This window comes from Choloepus didactylus, chromosome 20, assembly GCF_015220235.1.
Source record: "Choloepus didactylus isolate mChoDid1 chromosome 20, mChoDid1.pri, whole genome shotgun sequence".
NCBI lineage: Eukaryota > Metazoa > Chordata > Mammalia > Pilosa > Megalonychidae > Choloepus > Choloepus didactylus.
This window is the reverse complement of record NC_051326.1, coordinates 20,227,547-20,246,729: the sequence shown is the minus strand read 5'-3', so window position 1 is coordinate 20,246,729 and position 19,183 is coordinate 20,227,547. Positions and strand designations below refer to the sequence as shown.

General features: G+C 38.9%; 1 protein-coding gene and 1 long non-coding RNA gene across 9 annotated transcripts in view; one reads left to right on the top strand and one right to left on the bottom strand.

Moving 5' to 3' along the window:
* Positions 1-19,183, bottom strand: part of IDO2 (indoleamine 2,3-dioxygenase 2) — a 52,526-nt gene that overhangs the window by 25,894 nt on the left and 7,449 nt on the right. For 5 of the 8 annotated variants that reach the window (XR_005213272.1, XM_037812586.1, XM_037812587.1 and 2 more), the window contains 3 exons: positions 14,821-14,916; positions 4,629-4,748; positions 1,707-1,825 (listed from right to left, as the gene is read on the bottom strand). Coding sequence is in view for 7 of the 8 variants with exons in the window: in XM_037812586.1 (XP_037668514.1) it covers positions 1,707-1,825; positions 4,629-4,748; positions 14,821-14,916 (335 nt within the window). In the remaining variant the exon portion in view is untranslated. Of the gene's footprint in view, positions 1-1,706; positions 1,826-4,628; positions 4,749-8,506; positions 8,561-14,820; positions 14,917-19,183 lie in introns of those variants that run through there. The other 3 variants (XM_037812590.1, XM_037812588.1, XM_037812591.1) reach the window with 3 other exon arrangements.
* LOC119516311 lies at positions 321-11,957 on the top strand. Its single transcript, XR_005213273.1, has 3 exons — positions 321-565; positions 3,719-3,844; positions 11,820-11,957. It is a non-coding gene; the product is annotated as an uncharacterized LOC119516311 (long non-coding RNA).

Genomic DNA, 19,183 nt, shown 5'->3' with positions numbered 1-19,183 from the left:
AGTCCACAATTCATAGGTTGTAAGTAGATTCTTGGCCACTGTGTCATGAAAAGTGAGCCAAATCTCGACTCATGTATCATCCTCAGAGCATGTGGCCTGTCATCATCTTGATAAATGTCCTTACTTCTTCTTTTATTTTTGTAATTATTACAAACCCATATTCTATGCCACACTATTCGACTCCTACTCATCATTCAGGACTTGCCTTAGATCAAATTCCACCCCATCACCAAGTATTTTCCTGATTTTTAAAGCCTGCATTGATGTATTTTCTCTGAGATCCTAAAGGATTTACTGTTTGTATTACGCTGACATTTGTCATGTGCTGCTTTGTCTTGTTATTTAACCACTTTGAGTGAACTTTGCTTCTATTTCTTTCATTTCTTCATAGCAACTAGCTTTTTCCAGGAACATTAAAGTCTTCAAAATAATAATTAACAAGAACACCCAGTGCAACCCAGGACTCCGTGTCTGTATCTCCAGGATGAAACTGGCCTTGCGCTCTCACTGAGCAGAAAACTAGCTTTTGGGTTGTTGGACTTTTTACTTTACCCTCCCAGTCCAGGTATTTTTCCCTTCAACTTTTTCGTTGAATCAGAATTCCAGCTTATTCAATATTCAATGCCTTGAACAGAATCATTTCTGCACATATATTTATTAACTATTTTTTCCACCCAAATTCTGAACCAGATTCAGCAACTTCCCATGAGAATATGGGATACCAATTTGGTCATTAGAGCAGAGTTGGTCAAAGATCATAATTAATAATTGTAGAAAACATAAAGAGCAAAGATGTCCTAAGAGAGATGAGCTGGCCCAATCTTTCTGCCTCCAAGGGGCACATCAATTATTAAGCTGTCTATGGAGCATTTAATCCTTTAGAGGAGAGTCCCATTATCTCCCTGGCAACCCCATGGTTGCGCATAGCCCTTACGCTTAATTCTTCCTCACATTTAACCTAAATAGGTCTTCAGCTGTTTTAGTCTTTCTCAAAAGGAAGTACTATCTCTTGCATCTACTGAAAATGAAATTCAATGGGAAATTTAGCACTTCACCTCTTCCACACCATTCTGATTATTTTTTTTGGAATTCCTTGTTTGTTAGACTCAGACTATTTCTTCTACAGACAAATACCCATTTCCCCCAGCTCAGCAGTCAAGGGGATGGTGACAGTCGGGTGGAAGCTAGATAGGATTATTAGTCAAATTCTCACTCCAGCATCCCTTGAGCATCTACTGATCATGCATCTATGTTCATTTATTAATTCTTTCACCAAATAATGATCACTTATTGATATCCCTACCCCTAATTTGACATAAATGGAGGACATTTATTATGGAATAGTAAAAAAATTGCTTCACAGGATAGGTGAGTCTCATTACACCAGAGCTTGAAGGTTAGGTTGAAAAAATTCATATTTGACGTGGAAGCAAATGAGAAAATGTGGTCCAGGCCTATATATTTAGAGTGAGTTGATGGGAATCTTTTGGGGCCTTTAAGTTTTGAACTTGTGATCAAGTTACCCCCTTCTTTGGAACAATATATAAGACAATATATATAAACATTTTGGATCACAAAATAGCTAAAAAAAAAAAAACAAAAAAAAAAACCTGGGGCTTTTCCTGTGAGGAAAACAAAAGTTTTCAGACCACTTCTTAATGAGTTTCAGTCTGCTTAGGTCCAAAGCAATTCTCTCCCTTTCTTACCCTTCTGGATTTCTCTTAGTCCAGTTTGTCAGCACCAAATCCGCGTGTACCAGGATAGGAGGGAGCCCCAAGTTCCTGGAGACTTCAACAAAGGGAAGGGCAAGATTTCTTGGCAGGACCTTTCGGATGGAAATCCAGACAATGAGCATAAGGTAGAAAGAATGCAGTGGAGGAAGTGGGGACAAAACTTGAATTATCTGAGTGGTCTGTGCACACACAGTTCACACTGACCTTTTCTGTCAACAATACTGTGAAAACACTGTATATGAGTAAAAAATGCAATATGTATCAAAATTATTAAATTACAATTCACACATATACATATAGTAAAAGATAACCTCTGAAAACTGCCTACCCAAGGAAGGGCATTACCAAAAAAGGCTTTAAGCTTAAAATTGGGGAGTGAGATGATGAGCAGAGGAAAAAAAATCTATATATGTGTGTGTGCATGCAAGTGCACAAGTGTGTATATAAAACTGAGTATATATAAGCATGTATACATTTATGTATATGTATGTCTATATTGATATCAATAGATATATATGAACATATGAGCCATCTATCAATCAGGGAGACCAAAACACCCTAGAGGGGAATGGAGAGATAGACCACCCCATCCTGTATGGAAACAGACTGTCAGTAACCTCAAACCCCGATAACAACTTCAAGCCACCTGAAGGCAGACTCCTTTCAGCTTCTGAATTCTCTGAAAACCACTCAGCAGAGCCTTATCTCCCCACAAGTATAGAACAGCAGCTCGTGCCCACTGCGGTCTCTATCTGTGGAAAAGGCTAAATTAGTCTGGATGCAAAAGAACATTCTTATGCCCCCCATATTCCATCTCCTTTCTCATTTTCCCTAAAGATAGAAGAATCTATTAAAAAAGACTTTCTTCTGCCTTTGTTTTCCATCAGATTTTTTAATAGACTTGGGACATAACCCTTTCTTAGGTAGAAAACAATAAAGAACTTTAAAGAGTTTTGAAATTCAAGCCTAAGGTAACCTTTTCTAAGGAAGCAGAGGACAGGGAGGGCAGTGGAGAAACAAAATGCCTAGTTATGGAGGAGATAGGAAGAAAGTAAGAGACTGTCCAGGGCAGGGAGGGGCTCCCTGGTAGCCTGAGTGTACATGGACACACCCCGAAGCTAGTTGTCCTCCCCTATCACCTTCTCTACTACCCCTCCACCCTCCCACCTAGAATGATGGTTTGGGGAGCAGATGGGGAAAGGAGACCCTTTGATATGTTTTCTTGTGTATGTAGGCGTGCCAGTTTAGATCTATTATGTCCCCCAGAAAGGCCATTTTCTTTAATGCAATCTTGTGGGGGCACACATTAATCTTTTTAGAGTGTGACCTCTTGATTGAATGTTTCCATGGAGATTTGACCCTGCCCATTCAGGGTAGGTCTTGATCAGTTTACTGGAGTCCTTTAAAGGGAGCTCACACAGAGGGCAGAGAGACAAAAATGCCCTGGGATATGCTAAGCCAGTATATCCAGATGGTTGGGAGCCAACAGAGATTCTTAGAGAAGCTTGGAGATGCAGACAGAAGGACACTTGGAGATGCTAAGCTAAGAGATGAAGTCCAAAATTTGCCAGAGAAGCTAAGAGATAACCCCCAGATGCTTAGAGAGAAACACCTTGGGAAAAAGAAGCAAGGACACACAGGAGCTGAGAGAGAGGAGCTGAAACACAGCCCAGGAGCAAAGGACAAGCAGACACCAGCCATGTACCTTCCCAGTGACAGAGGTGTTCTGGATGCCATCGGCCATTCTTCAGTGAAGGTATCCCCTTGTTGATGCCTTAGTTTGGACACTTTTATGGCCATAGAAATGTAAATTTTATAAAATTTTATAAAAGCCAATACATTTCTGATGTTTTGCATAATGGCAGCATTAGCAAACTGGAACAGTAGGTATCACATATTCTAACAGCAGACATGTGGTTTTGAAAAATGAAATGTGCTAACATATAAAAAGTCTGAAGAAGTTGTTCATTTTCCCTTTCTCTCAGTCTCCTGTGATAATCCAAAAGAGAAAAGAAAAGACGTAGGATCAGCCAGGCCTACAAAATGAGCATTGGTTGCTCGCCCAACCATGGAGTTCTAGTACAAGAGTAACTTCCTGATTTCTGGAAAAGGTAAATTTATAAGAAATGAATGGAGCAGTAATTTACACTGTGGATAGTGGAATTCTGGGATTTGATACCCCAAGGTCTTGACCAGGTAGAAACTACCAAAATAATAAATAAAAGTAAAGACTCAGAAGAAGTTTATATGAATTATTGACAGACCTGTACCTGGCTAGTAGTAAGCAGTATTAAAAAATAAGGATTTGTGATGTGAATGTCAATGTCTCCCTCATGGTAAAGAAGGCTACATTAATGAAATCAGAGCTGGGTTCTGGCCCTGGCTCTTCTACTAACTTGCTGTGTGACCTTGGTCAAATAATTCAACTTCTCTGGACCTCAGTTTTCTTGGTTTTGATAATTTAAAAAATTATAATATAATTTATAATAAAAATATTATAAAATTTAATAATACTTTATGGGGTTGTAAAAATCAACTGAGACAACTGATATATATAGGAGTATGAAATGCTATAAAATGTAAGCTATCATTAAGTTTTTTATGAGTTCTCAGAACCTGCCTTCAAATGAGGCTCTGCAAACATTCTTGGAAGAGGGTACCAGAGGAAACAGATTTAGAATATAATAAAAGGGAAAAATGGCTCCAAATTTAAAGGAAATTAGCCTCCTAATCAGGAAAAAAAAGTCTTTCATTTAAATGGGCCCTTCCCCTTCCTGTAACCAACATACAAAGAAAAGAACAAGAAAGGGCCCATTTGTCAGGAAAACAGTATAGTACCAAACAGAGGGCATATTCCAGGCACAGATGACATGACAGGCACTGATTGTCCCTTACCTGTGTGGCCTGTGTCTCTCCTTCCTGCCAGACATACCCCATTGTAATAAAGCTCAGGATCAGATGGGCCAGGCGCTGTTCCTGGTAGCCCTTTAGGAACTCGCAGTTTAGGAGGGGCATCTGTTCAAGACAAGTTCCAAAGATTATCAGGTGAGAGGATGGATGTGATGGTTAATTCACAGGTCAGCTTAGCTAGCTGATGGTGTCCATGTGTTTGGGCAAGCAAGCACTGGCCTGATTGTTACTGGGAGGGTATTGCATGGATAGATTTGCATCTATAGTCAGTTGATTGCATCTACAGCTGACTGTATCTATAATCAACAAAGGAGATTGCCCTCAGCAACAAGAGGAGTCTCTTCATCTAATCAGTTGGAGGTCTTAAAACAAAAACTGAGAATTTCAGAAGTCAGAAAGAATTCCTGGCTCCACCTAGCCAGCCAGTTTCTCCTGGTGAATTCAATCTCACCTTCACTAGAGTTTCCAGATTGCGGTCTGCCCTACTGAATTTGTACTTGCCAATTCTCATGGTCATTAACAAATTCCTACACTGAATCTCTAAATATTTACATGCATTCTACATCTACATGCATTAACATTGACATACATTTGCATATACATACATTTTGCATGTACATACATTTGCATACAGAACATAAATGTATATGTATCCTCATTTCTGTTTCTCTGGAGACCCCTAACACAGTGAGGAAAGAGTTATATTTCAGTGAAGGAACAGAGAGCCTTCGTACACACCCACTCATCTCCAGATCCTAGGACACAGATGTAAAGAAGGTGGTCCACATGATACTGTTGAAAAAGCACCTAAGTGCCCCACCAGAGCCCCCAGATTGTCCCCACGGCTCCGTCAGACATTGGTACTCACTGAAGCTACTACCTGGTTAGAGTACTGTAGAATAATCAACAGCCAAGAGTGAGATAATTTATTTCATAGGCTTCTCCCATGAAGACTTTTTCAACCCTGCTTATCAAAGCACTTCTGCTTACTTGGTATCATTTAAGCCTATTAACAGACCTGTGTGGTTGGTGTGACAGTCTCCATTTGATACAAGGAGAACAATGCTCCGTAGGGATAGAACTTTGACCAAATTCCTATGGAGGTCGCTGAGGTGTGTCACACCATAGCTCAGCCCTTGTTTGAACATCACCAGACACTTGGCTAGATCTTCACCTCTCCACACCTTGTTTCCTTGTTGTCAAAAAGGGCATAACAACAGCCTCATTGTGAGGTTTCAATATGAGATCGTTGTTAAATGTAACACCCTGTACAGAAAAGTTGGCCATTAGTGGAAGTTCTGCCAAAACAAATATCACCTGTTCCCCAATTTTGCCCCAATTCTGCCTGAATTGTTTGACACCTCTGAACTCCAGCTGCCAAGCAACCACCAACCCCTCGTTCCCTCACTCCTTCTCCAGCTCTAGACACGACCTGATGTAGAGCTGCCCAGGCGCCCCTCCCAGGTGACAACTTTGGTATTGGTTTAGTCTCCAGGAGCCGCCAAGTGGCCGCGGATCTGCCCAGGTCGGGGCAGTCTGCATTTAAGCATCACCCTCAGCGGCTAGTACTTCCCCTGCTGTCCGCCAGGGGGCAGCCGTTCCTCATCTGTCCACAAAGCACTAGCCTGTGTTTTTCTTCCTCCTTTCAAAAATTGGTTCTCAGAGTTGCAAACTCAATGAGTCCTAGACTTGTGTGTGTGTGTGCGTGTGCGTGTGTGTGTGTGTGTGGTGGGGGTTCAAGGGTGCTGAGATGTTACATTTTAACAGCAACCAACCTGGTAAGTGTAATAGTGATTATTAAGTACTTATTATAAAGCTTTTACTCTACAGTGTCTAAGACAGGAGGCTAAAAACTTCCCATACAGGATGGTCTTCCCTCTGTAAGAAAGGGTTAAGTTTAGCTTTCACATAAAGACCACATGGAATAGAGAAAATGGAGATTGGGCAGAAGAGCTGGCTTAAACTAGCCCCGTAGTGAGGGGAAGGAAAAGGAGAGAGAGCGCGGTGACATAAGTCTAGAATCGGCACCAGTTCCTTATGTGAGGATAACCAGGGTTACTGGAATGTAAAAGAATGTGGGGGTATGGTCAAAGGCGGGAACTCTCAGTGGGAAATTTAAACTGGATAAGCTCTCTCAGATAAGCCGTACAATTCAAAATCCCAAAAGAGAGCTAGTTAGCTCTCTCGGATAGACTGTACCCTCTGGAGTACCCAGCCAATGGAGAAACAGGGGGAGGGACTTGTGTTTAGGCCTAGGATACGAATTTTTTGCTGTGTTCTATTGTTCGTTGCACCTGCCGTTTTTCTGGCTGTGCGTCCATTCTTGCAAGATAGTGAATAAATTCTTTTCTCCTCCACAATCGAGTGAGCGTTTTTAAGGTATAATGCTTGTTTCTAACACCTCTTCCCAAAAATCCAGAGGACAAAACTGAGGCTCAGGGAGGTTATGATATTTGTCCAGGGTCACAGAGCCACGATAGACTGAGCCAGGATGTACCAGGTCAGGTGACCAGTCCTGTTCTTTCCTTAAGTTGGCACTGTCAACAAAACACGTGAGCCACGTGCGTACTTTGAAAATTTTTTAGTAGCCCCGTTTAAGAAAAAGAAACAGGTGAAATTAGTTTTAATAATATAATCTATTTTACCTAATTTATCCAAAATATTATCAATATGGAATCAAGATTAAAATATTGGGATATTTTACAATCCTTTTTTTCATATATCTTAAAAATCCAGTGAGTATTTTACTTCTCAAGTTCTCCTAGCTGCATTTCAAGGACAGGTACTCAAGTGTCTAGTAGCTACCTGCAGTCTACCCTTAAGGTAAAGGAATAAGGTTCACAGTGGGAATGTTCCTCTTGGTTAGAGAGAAAGTTTTTTCTGGAACCTTCCTGTGCATTCCAGAATCCCTGACCTCTCTCCTCCAAGCAAATGTACAGGCAATAGAAAACAACCAGAAGGATAAAAAAAGACCTTTGCATGGAACTTTTTTTCCCTACAAAAATGCAATGGTTAGGAAGAGAGTGAGCCATTAACTTACTATGCCCCTGTTGGGTAACCAGCTTGACTTCATATTTTTGTTTCATTAAACATTAAAGTCATAAAATAAGTACTTTGTAGAAAGAGTTTAGCTTGATCTCAGCTTAACATAAAATAATTTTCTTTTTGTACTTCACAGTAGTAAGCTGACATATTTCCTAATTTTCTTAATGTTGGTTATAATTTCATTTTATGCAATTATCAAAGGGGTTACATTGAAGATACTTTAATTGGAATGCAAGAGCAAGAGTCAGTATTTCCACAATTTGAGCTCAGTAACCCTGTGAGCTTCTGGAGGAGAAGCATGATGTCTTTTTAAAAATATATTCATTTTTTAAAGATATAAATGTAATAGAAGTTAACTAAAAAAAAATCAAATGCAGATATATATATTTAAAGTAAAAAATGGTTTCTATTAGCCTGACTATTGCTCTCTACAGGTAACTGCCATTAAAAGTTTAGTGTCTCTACTTCTAGATATCTCTCCCTCCCTCCCTCTCTCTCTGTATTTATACATATATATGTATATATAAAGTAAACATCTGCATATTTTAAACACTTATGGACTCACACTATATATACTATTGTTTGTTTTTCTTTTCAGTAAACAATATAGCAAGGTTATATATAGTAAAGAAAGACAGAAATACATGTGCACACATATTGTCATTTAAACGCTGCCTAACCACAGATTTGTTAATGGACTCATTTAACAAGGTCACAATCTGATTTCATTGTTTTAATTTGATTTTTTTTTTACCCTTGAGATCAAGCATTTTTGCATGCTTTTGTTTTCCATTCAAATATCTCTTTCCGTAACTTACCTATTCATATCCTTTGTCCAACTTTTGCCATTGGTTGTTCATCTTATTGATTTGATGGAAAAGATATTGTATCATGGATCTTGATCACTGTCTAATATAAATGTTCCAAATTATTTCCCTAATTTATCACTTGCTTTTTAATAATCTATTTTGAACATTACCTAAAACATTATTTATTTTATAGTTAGACACATAGCATAGATATATTCTTAGAAAATTATTATGCATGCTTTTTTCAAAAATGAATAAAAATTTATTAACTACATTGTATTTCTAAGCTAAATTGTTCTGATATGTGAATGATCTGGGGGCACATGAGCACATGATATTTGTCCCTTAAGAAAGGGGTATTAACAGCTCATGTTAGTGTAGATGAGATTGGACTAAAGACATAAATTCTATTTAGTGGGTTTCCATTGCAATGGCAAGATTCTCTACTGATTTTTCAGTTGTCTTCCATTTTGATAGCTTCTGGCTTCTGATAGGTTGGCAGAGACAAGTATGTAGTTTTTCCTCTTAAAGGAAAAATGCTGTTTGAGGAGCTTCTCAGAAGCAGTGTGAACATTTCATTAGAATCTAGAATATGATGCAAGAAAACACATTTGCACTATATTTTTCCACCATACATTTTTAAGTACATTTCATAATTTTAATTTATTAAAATTACTTTTATGAATTGTATCAGAAATGTGTAAATTATATACAAGCAATTCTATTTGCAGCTTAAAGAATATAAACCGACACTTATTTACCCATCACCCAGATTAAAAACAGAAATTTTCCAAAGACTTTTGCAGCCCACTGGTGCCTCTCAATGAGTGAATTACCTATTGCCTTCCTATTTACATATCCTTTAAAATTCACATACATATTATCGCTAAACAATGTATTATTTAGTTTGAATGATTTTGAACTTGATATAAATAGAGTCATACTGAATGTATTATTTTGTGATTTGCTTTCCTCATTCAACATTATGGTTTTGAGATTCATCCACATTATTGCATGCAGCTGCATTTCATTCATTTTCACAGCCATTTCACACTTTTTGCTATGATTAACACAAAAAGATTACACAGTGCTCAGAGAGGGTGGAGTCTGTGCTCCAAGGTTTGCAGGGACCCTGGGCGCCATCCCTATGCTTGGAGAGTGCAGGGCATGCACCCCAGTTTTCAAGGAGAGCACGGTCGCTGTGCCAGCACTTGGAAAGGGTGGGGCTGCTGCTCCATCAGCCACAGAGGACAAAACATTGATCCATAGATGACTCACAGATCTTGAAATCTAAGGGAGTTTGCCCTGCTGGGTTTTGGAATTGTTTGGGGGAACTGTGACCTTGTTTTCCTGCCAATTCCTCCCTTCTGGAATGGGAATGTCTATCCAATATCTATTCCTCCATTGTATATTAGAAGAAGTTAATTGTTTTCTAGATTTCACAGGTCCACAGAGGAGATTTTTGCCCATAATCGATTTTGATGAGTCTTTGCACTTAGCATTGTTCTGAAATGCCTTAAAGCTGTTGGGATTTGCACTTAGCTGATGGAATGAATGCATTTTGCATGTAGAAAGGACATGTCTTTTGAGCATCCTGAAGATGGATTATGGTGGTTTGGTGCTATGTATCCCAGAAAAAACATGTTCTTAAACATAATGCATTCCTGTGGGTATGAACCCATTATAAGTAGGTTCTTTTGATGAGGTTACTTCAGTGAAGGTGTGGCCCAACTCAATCAGGATGGGTCTTAATCCTATTTCTGGAGTCCTTCATAAGCAGAATGAAAGTCAGACAGATACAGAGAAAGCACTAGAGGAAGAAGCCAGAAGCTGAAAATCAATGGAACCTGAAAGAGAAGGGAGAGATCAGGAGACGCCACCATGTGCATTGCCATGTCACAAAGAAGCCCAGGGCCAAGGATTACTGACAGCCGGTCCAGAACACTGGCCTTCAGGAAGAAAAGGTCACCATGATGAGACCTTGGTTTGAACTTCTTGTAGCCTCAAAACCATCACCAGTAAATTCCCATTGTTTAAACCAACCCGTTGCATGGGATTTGCTTGAGCAATAAGGAAACTAAAACAACTCTTACTTCCCTTTCCTGAATTATTTATTGTGGTTTATATTTGCTTTGCTGGAACAATTTCTGAGAAACTGAAAGATGATCTGCTTTCTTACTTCTTGATTTGGCTGGTAATTTATTTTCTTTTGTCCTCACAGATGAACAATAAAATCCTAGGTTCTAAATATATTTTCCTAAAACTTTGTAACTATTCTAACATTGTCTTTTTTTCTTGGTATCAATATGGATAGATGTGTAGTCATTTAATGCTTTACGGTTATAATCCAATGCTACTTTATTTGATTGCTCAAATTCTTCCAGCTTTGACAATTTTAGGTTGGCTTCTGTGTCCCACTTGTCATGTTCCCATCCTTTTGAATTTTGAGCACTCCCTTACTTTCTGGCAGCACAAGATTTTCTAGGGTCATCTTGCATTTTCCCTGCCCCAGGCTTAGAAGCAATGTTTTCAAAAGGGCTCTGGTTCTTTTTGTTGGAGAAGAGTATGATTCTGGGCATTGGATTTGCTCATTGCTACTGGGTGTCACTGATTCTAGATCCTCACAGTACACAAAGCTAGGAAATATGTGTGTGCATGTGCACATATATACATATAGAGAGAATATATATTTATCCATGTATATATCACATTAAATATGGCTTCAGACTTATATCTCCAATTCTAATCCAGTACCACAGGGTTGATTCTAGCTTCATCCTCACCCACCTCATTGCTAATCTATAACTTCCCTCCACCAGATATCATCCACCACACATTGACTTATTTGTTCAATCCTAGTGTAGATGTAAAGCAGTTTCAGAATTGTTAACCCATAACCCATTAAAAACAAATTTACCAACTATAGTATAGAGATTATGTACAGTTTCTTTTTTTCTTTAACCTTGCAGATTCCAATCAAGATATTGTTTTCAAAGTACTTAATCAGCCCTCTTTACCCCCCATCCCCTTCAAGGAGGTCATCATACATCTGTAATACAATTAGATTCATTTGCCAGAAATCACATTCCATCCTGGGATCTGGCAACATTATGGTTGATTTCTTTTAATTTGCATACATGCATGTTCACTTTTGTTGTGTACAATTCTATGAGTTTTACAAATTCATTGAGTCATGTACCCATCACCTGAGTACCATACAGAATGTTCTGTCATCCTAAAAATCCTCTTTTTGTAACCTTTGTAGTTGACCCGCCTCCTTCCTGATACCTGTTAACCATTGCTCTGTTTTCTTTCCCTACAGCTTTGCCTTTTCCAGATGTCATATGAATGGAATCATGCAATATGTAGCCTTTTGGATCTGACGTCTTTTATTTATCAAAATGTATTTAAGGCTCATCCATGTTGTTGCACATATCAATACCTCATTCTTTTCTTTCCATTTATTTTTTAAACAGTTTTATTCACTACACTTATGCATTTACCACCACAATCTATATGAGGACATTTCCATTTCTTCCACAAAGAAAGAAGAAGAGGAAAAAAATGAAGAATACAAATTAAAAATTTAATAAAAAGGAGAAAAACAGTAACACCAAGAATCCCATATCCCTTCCTCATTTCCCTCTTATCGACATTTTGCTTTTGTATATTACCTTTGTTACATTTCATGGAAGTATATTACAATGCTACTGTTAATTATAGACTCCGATCTGCATTAATTGTATTTTTCCATATACCATCCCATTTTCAACACCTTGCAATGTTAACATACATTTGCTCTCCTTCATGTAAAAACATTCTTATATTTGTATGTTTGATCACCATCATTGTCCGTTCTAGTTTTCACTAAGATATACAACTCCAGTCCTTTTTTTCTATCATTCCTTCTGGTGTCATACATGCCACTAGCCTTCCTCTTTCAACCATTCTCACACTCAACTTTTTCTATATACTTACAATATTGTGCTACCATCCAGTAGTATTATGCTATCCATTTCTGGATCTTTACAATCAATCCAGTTGAATAGTCTTTTCTCCCTCAGCATCAAATGCCAAATCTCCACCCTCTTTCTATTTCCTGATAACCTGTGTTCTCAACTTTAACTCTCAAAGTCTACTCATTAATGTTACTTCATATTAGTGAGACCATACAGTATTTGTCCTTTTATTTCTGGCTGATTTCACTCAACATAATGTCCTCAAGGTTCATCCACAATGTTATATGCGTCATGACTTCATTCTTTCTTACAGCTGCATAATATTCCATTGTATGTATACACCACAGTTTGTTTATCCACTCTTCCACTGATGGACATTTGGGCTGTTTCTGTCTCTTGGCAATGCGAACAATGCTGTTATAAACATTGGTGTGCAAATATCCTTTCATGTCCCTGCCTTCAATTCCTCCATATATATATATATATATATACCTAGTAATGGGATTGCTGGATCATACAGCAATTCTATACTTAGCTTCCTAAGGAACTGCCACACTGCCTTTCAGAGTGGTTGCACCGTTCTACATTCCCACCAACCATGAATAACCACACTGCCTTTCAGAGTGGTTGCACCGTTCTACATTCCCACTAACCATGAATAAGTGTGCCTCTTTCTCACATCCCCTCCAGCACTTGTAGTTTTCTGGGGTTTTTTTGATAATGGCCATTCTGGTAGGTGTGAGATGATATCTCATTGTGATTTTGATTTGCATTTCCCTAACAGCCAGTGAAGTTGAGCATCTCAACTATATTTTTCTCCAGTGCTTCATTAACTTTATGGGATTTGTGTTGAGTTACTTTTGTTTCTTTTTTTACATTTTAATAGTCCCTTTTAAACAGCAGACCACTTATTTTATGAGGTCAATACACTGGAGACACTAACTAGAATGCCCAGTGGGACCCCCTTTTTGAGTTGGTCGTTATTTTCTTGTTTGGTAATTTTGGGTTGTCTAGTCACAATTACGAATAGAGGTCAGTTTATCTGGATTGGCAGCTAATACGGTTTTCCTTATCACATTTCCAGAATACTCCTGAATTTCCTAATGCATAGATCCCTGTGAGCATGTCAGCTGCTTGTAGTGTTTTGTAGATAGAGTTCTCCCTGGGACATGTGAATGAGTGGATCTAAGCCAATGAACAAATTTTCTTTCCAGAAGGTAGATTAGGACATTCTAAGAGCAAGGTGGCTGGCTTGGGGTACTCTAAGATCAAAACTATATTTTCACTTATTGTGTTGTCTGGCGAAGCAAAGGATTCAGAGGGGGGGACAAATGTTTTACTCTATAGCTCCACGAGTCATTCTGGAATCCATTATATTTGCTCCTCACCACTGATTTTCAACTAATTCACTGTCTCAGCCTTTGGTAGTAAAGCCTTAAAAGTGGTGGTTATATCTAATTAGATGTTTTATAAATAATTAGAAATAGAGAGAGGACAAGAGTGTCAAGGGATTGATTTCACTCACTGTGCTAATCTGGCTATTTCCCCATCTCCCATGTTTTCAGTGGCCAGAAGTTAGCTGGGACATTCCTTGACTTTTCTTGTTGGCATTTAACATATCAGGATCCCCTGTCAACAAGTACTTCACTTCGCTGAAGGCGGCATAATCAAATGAAGCCTCAGGAAAGCATAAGACTGTCTAGTTCACAAATTGAACTCCTTTAATCTGCCCTCCTGCAACTGTGCCATCCTCCCTCATTTCCATCCCAGTTACTCTGATATGGAGCAAATGCAGTTCTTCTTTTGCTTTGGCATGGGCACCATAGACTAACTTGTGATCTGATACAATTCATTTAATATGGTCCAAAATTCCTTAAAATTTTTATTTCTATCATTGGCACTTTCCCCTGTTTTCCTGCACCTATAGATATTGTCTTATTATTTGTTCTTCTTTTTGTATTTCCTTGATGATATCATTGAGAATTTTTAGATAACAGGAAAAGGAATTGTTAGGTTTAGTTTGCTATCATTATAGATATCAAATACAGTCTCTTATCTCTCTCTTACAGGTTTCTAATTTGTACTTTTCACATAGCAGATATTCAAGGATTGTCTTCTTTCTTTAAAGGAAGGAAATTTGTTGAGTGTTTAATATGTGCCAGGTGATTGTTCTGTGCAACATTTGGAAACCTTAGGAAAACGCATGTAACATGTCAGGGTAGGGTCGTTCTGTTACTCAGGAAATAGATTTGTTGATATGTTCATGCCAATGATCAGTTTATCTAGGTCAATTGAACCTACAAAGGAAAGTGGCATGAGGTGGAAAATCAGGATGGTGAAGAAAAGAATGAAAAAAAGTTGTACCTTGTTCACTTGAACTCGAAGCTGGTGATTCTCAATCAAGTGAGGAAGATTGTTAGCAATTTCCATCCAAGGCCAATAATGATCTGGAAGTTCTTTCTGCATTCAAAGCAGGCACATCTCAGTATTTTAGACCTCTTTTCAGCAGTAGCTGCTTTCAGATTTTAGTCTTCAGGCATAATTCAAGTTAATTCAGTTCAACACACAGCGATTGGGAATTCACTATATGCTAGACCCTATACTAGGCACTGCAGATACAAAGATGACTAAAATGTAATCCTTGTCCTTAAGGAACACATAGCCCAGTGAGGGAGAAAAACATGTAGTCAAAAATGTTTCAATGTGTTATAATTTGTGCAATTACTGATGTGCATGTGTAAGGTCAAAAACTGGTAAAGAGGAGAAAGTGGGTAATTTGTCAGCTATTGTGGGGAATTGATAGGAAATATACATAGAATATATAGTTAAGCCCAGTTTTAGAGACTGAAAATGACTTTTCTAGCTGGAAAATTGAAGGAAGGAAGGAAGGAAAGGTGGAGGGAACAGCTAACAGACAGTATCACTTCTCAGGACTACAAACCATTCAGTGTGGCTAGAATAGAAAGCTCAAGAGAAAGATTGATGGAAGATGAGGCTAGACAGTTAGATCAAAAAGTGATTTGTACATAATTACTGTTTAGAGTAATGGAAAGTGGTAATGGATGTGCTGGTAACGGTAGCACAACATTGTGAATATATTTAATACCACTGAATTGCATATTTGAAAGTGGTTAAAATGGAAAATTTTAGGTTGTATATATGATATCAGAAAAAAAAAACAAAAACCCAACAACATTGAACTGTAAAAAAAAAAAAAAAACAGTATCCACCTTGGAGAGTTACATGACATGGTGTGATTTGAATTTTAGGAAGATAATTTTGGCTGTGGGATTTTAGGATATAGTCCGATCAGGAAGCTTTTGTCATTCCATTCAGGGACAAAACTTAGGCAAAGACAATGAGTTTGGAGAGGAGCAAGCATGTATTCAAGATTTAACTGGAAAGTAAAATAGAAATGGTGTTGCTTTAGTTTCCTGGCTGCTGGATCAAATACCACACAATGGATTGGCTTGAACAATTGGTCACAGTTTCGAAGCTAGCAGGAGTCCAGAATCCAGGTGTCAGTAAGGTGTAATTTTCTCCCCAAAGATTGTGGCATTCTGGGGTTACCTGCCAGCCATCCTTGGTCCTTGGCTTTTCTGTCACATGGCAATGCACATGGCTGCATCTTCGTCTTCTCTTCCAGGTTCCATTAGCTTCCAGCTTCTGGCTGCTCCCCATGGCTTGTCTTTCTGTGTCCAATTTCCTTTGCTTATAAGGACTTCGGCCATCTTGGATTAAGGCCTACCCTTGTTCAGTTTGGGCACCTTAACTAATAACATCTTCAAAGGTCTTACTTATAAGTGGTTTCACACTCACAGGACCAGGGTTTGGGACCTGAACATGTCTTTTGTGGGGAACATGGTTCAACCCCCAACAGATGGGATGATTACATTGGGGGAGAGGGGTTAAGGCAAGGCAATCCCTAGCCCAAATGGCACCATTTGTGTTTGTGCACACGCTGAGCTGATGCAGCTCAATGGTTTAACCAAGTAGATAGAATATAGGCTGGATTTCAACAATCCCAACATCTATCTCAAGGGGATGGCAAAGTACATATGCTTTTGCATATAAAGTTTTATTGGCGCACAGCCACATTCACTTTGTGGACTATATGGTCCACAAAGCTTTCCGGTCTTTTACAGAAAGTGCTTGCCAACCCCAAATCTGGCCCCATGATCTGGGCCTCCTTTTTCTGTCTACAATCTGCACAACTGAATATTGTATCTCTGGATTAAGAAGAGGAGGTGAGAGTGATTTCCATCTTGTGAATCAGGTGACCAAATGAATTGGGAACACAAACTAAAACAGAAATGCAGGTGGAAGTCAAAGAAAAGACATAGATATTGAATTTATTTTTAGATATATTGAGCTTGAAATATCCATGGAATGTAAAGATATGGTTGTGTACTAGACAGTTGGATATATAGCTTGAAGTTCAGGAAATAATTCAGATTATAAATATGCAATCAGGAGGTATAACTATAGTAAAAACCCCATGTTGTGGTTAAAAACACAAGGGTGTAACAGGTCTTTTGAGAGAGTATATAAAGTGAAATGTCAAGAAGGCTTAGGTTGAGACATGAGGAAATATTTACAAGGCTGTCAGAGGAAATGAATCCAGCCTTAAAAATCAGAGGGACTTTCATAGAGGTCCAGTGAAGCAGAAGAGAAATCAAGAATTATAGGATTTTAGAGAAGTAAAAAATCATCAGAAGGTCAAAATGCGTCATTCGAAAGTTAAAGATTGCCCTTTTAAAAAAAATATATATATATTAGGTAGTAACCAAAATTATACCAGTCTTTTCTATATATACAGGTCAGAGTTAGGTCAGAGTTATGAAAGCAGGGCTCAAATTTTAGTGTTTGAGGAAGTAAGAAAATAGAGACAGAAAATGTAGATACTTTTTTTTCCCCAAAAGGCTTTGTAACAGGTGGAGAGCTATCTCTATTTAACAATGAGAAATTTGAGCAGTTTATAGACTGCTGTTGTAAGAGAAGGAGATGGAAGATAAAGAAGAGAATAGAGTAATTGAAGGCCAAGGTCATTGGGGAAATGCAAGAGCCAATGTGGAGGTTCTGGCCTTGAAGTGGTAGAAGGAGAAGGTCTGGGGTTTGAGGGAGTTCACTTTCCATGGCTTCAATTTCTCAGGAAAGAGAAGTGAAGATCAGGTTATGTGACTTGAGGAGAGGGGTTGGTGTTAACTTCAGAGAGGAAAAGAACAGGAAACTAAACATACACAAATAAAAATAATATAGAAGTTACACCAAGGACCCAGAGGAGTTTGACAGCCATGAACTTGGATGCCTATAAATCTACAAGTTGTCCAAAAGTCACTTGCCGGAGGTCCAGAATCTAAGATAAATCAAGGTTCAAACTCTTAATTCATAACCTGGGTGCATCCAGTATCCTATCTGTAATCTTTCAAGTTTACAGGCTTTATTTACTCTTAGTCCTTTCTACCTTTGACCCTTAATCAATTAGAATAAACTAGTCACCCAAATTCTGATCCTCTGCTAGTTCTCCCAACAAATGAAATGATGTCAAAACATACTTGTCACAGCCCAAGGGGGTTTTGCCAATCAAAAGACCAAAGAAGATGCCAAGCATTTCTGAAACATAAACTTTATTTGGGGCTTACTCACAGCGAGGCAGAAATCAGCAGAAATCAAACGGCTTCTTTCTCGCCGGGCGGGTACCACTTTCGCAGGGAAGTTGGCCACACAATTGAAAGAGGTTGGCAAGCCAGTTATAAGGGTTTAAGACAAAGACATTCCTAAGGGTGGGAAAGCATCCTGTGACATGGGGGTTGTGCCAGTTTGAACATGTTATCTCCCCCCAAATGCCATTATCTTTGATGCAGTCTTGTGGGGCAGACGTTTTGATGCTGATTAGATTTGCATGGAAATGCACACCACCCAACTGTAGGTGATAACTCTGATGAGATATTTCCATGGAGGCATGGCCCTACCCATTTACTGTGGGCCTTGATCAGTGGAGCCATATAAATGAGCTGAAGGGCAGAGGGAACTCAGTGCAGCTGAGAGTGATGTTTTGAAAAGGAGCTACAGCCAAGAGGGACACTTTGAAGAAAGCACAGGAGCTGCAGATGAGACAGTTTGAAGATGGCCATTGAAAGCAGACTCTTGCTCCGGAGAAGCTGAGAGAGGACAAATATCCCAAGTGCAGCTAAGAGTGACATTTTTGAGGAACTGCAGCCTAGAGAGGAATGTCCTGGGAGAAAGCCATACTGAAACCAAAACTTTGGAGCAGATGCCAGCTACGTGCCTTCCCAGCTAACAGACATTTTCCAGACACCACTGGCCATCCTCCAGTGATGGTACCCGATTGCTGATGTGTTACCTTGGACACTTCATGGCCTTAAGACTGTAACTGTGTAACCAAATAAACCCCCTTTATAAAAGGTGTTTTGCATTCCAGCAGCATTAGCAAACTAGAAAAGGGTTGGTGCAGGAAGGAAAGATGTATAGGACAGGGCTTTGTAAATAACCACAAGAGTGATAACACTTGGGGGCCAGGAAGCAGGTAGACTAGATTACCATTCTTGCTGTTTCATGAGACCAAGGGTGTCTCACCTCCTGCTTACTTACCATTTAAAGTTACAATTAACCCTTTTTCTCTTTACTGGCTTACAAAGATGATAGGTTAAACATTGGCTGCCTAGGTCACCCAGACTGCTGTGCGGCAAGGCCCACAGGCCTGTTT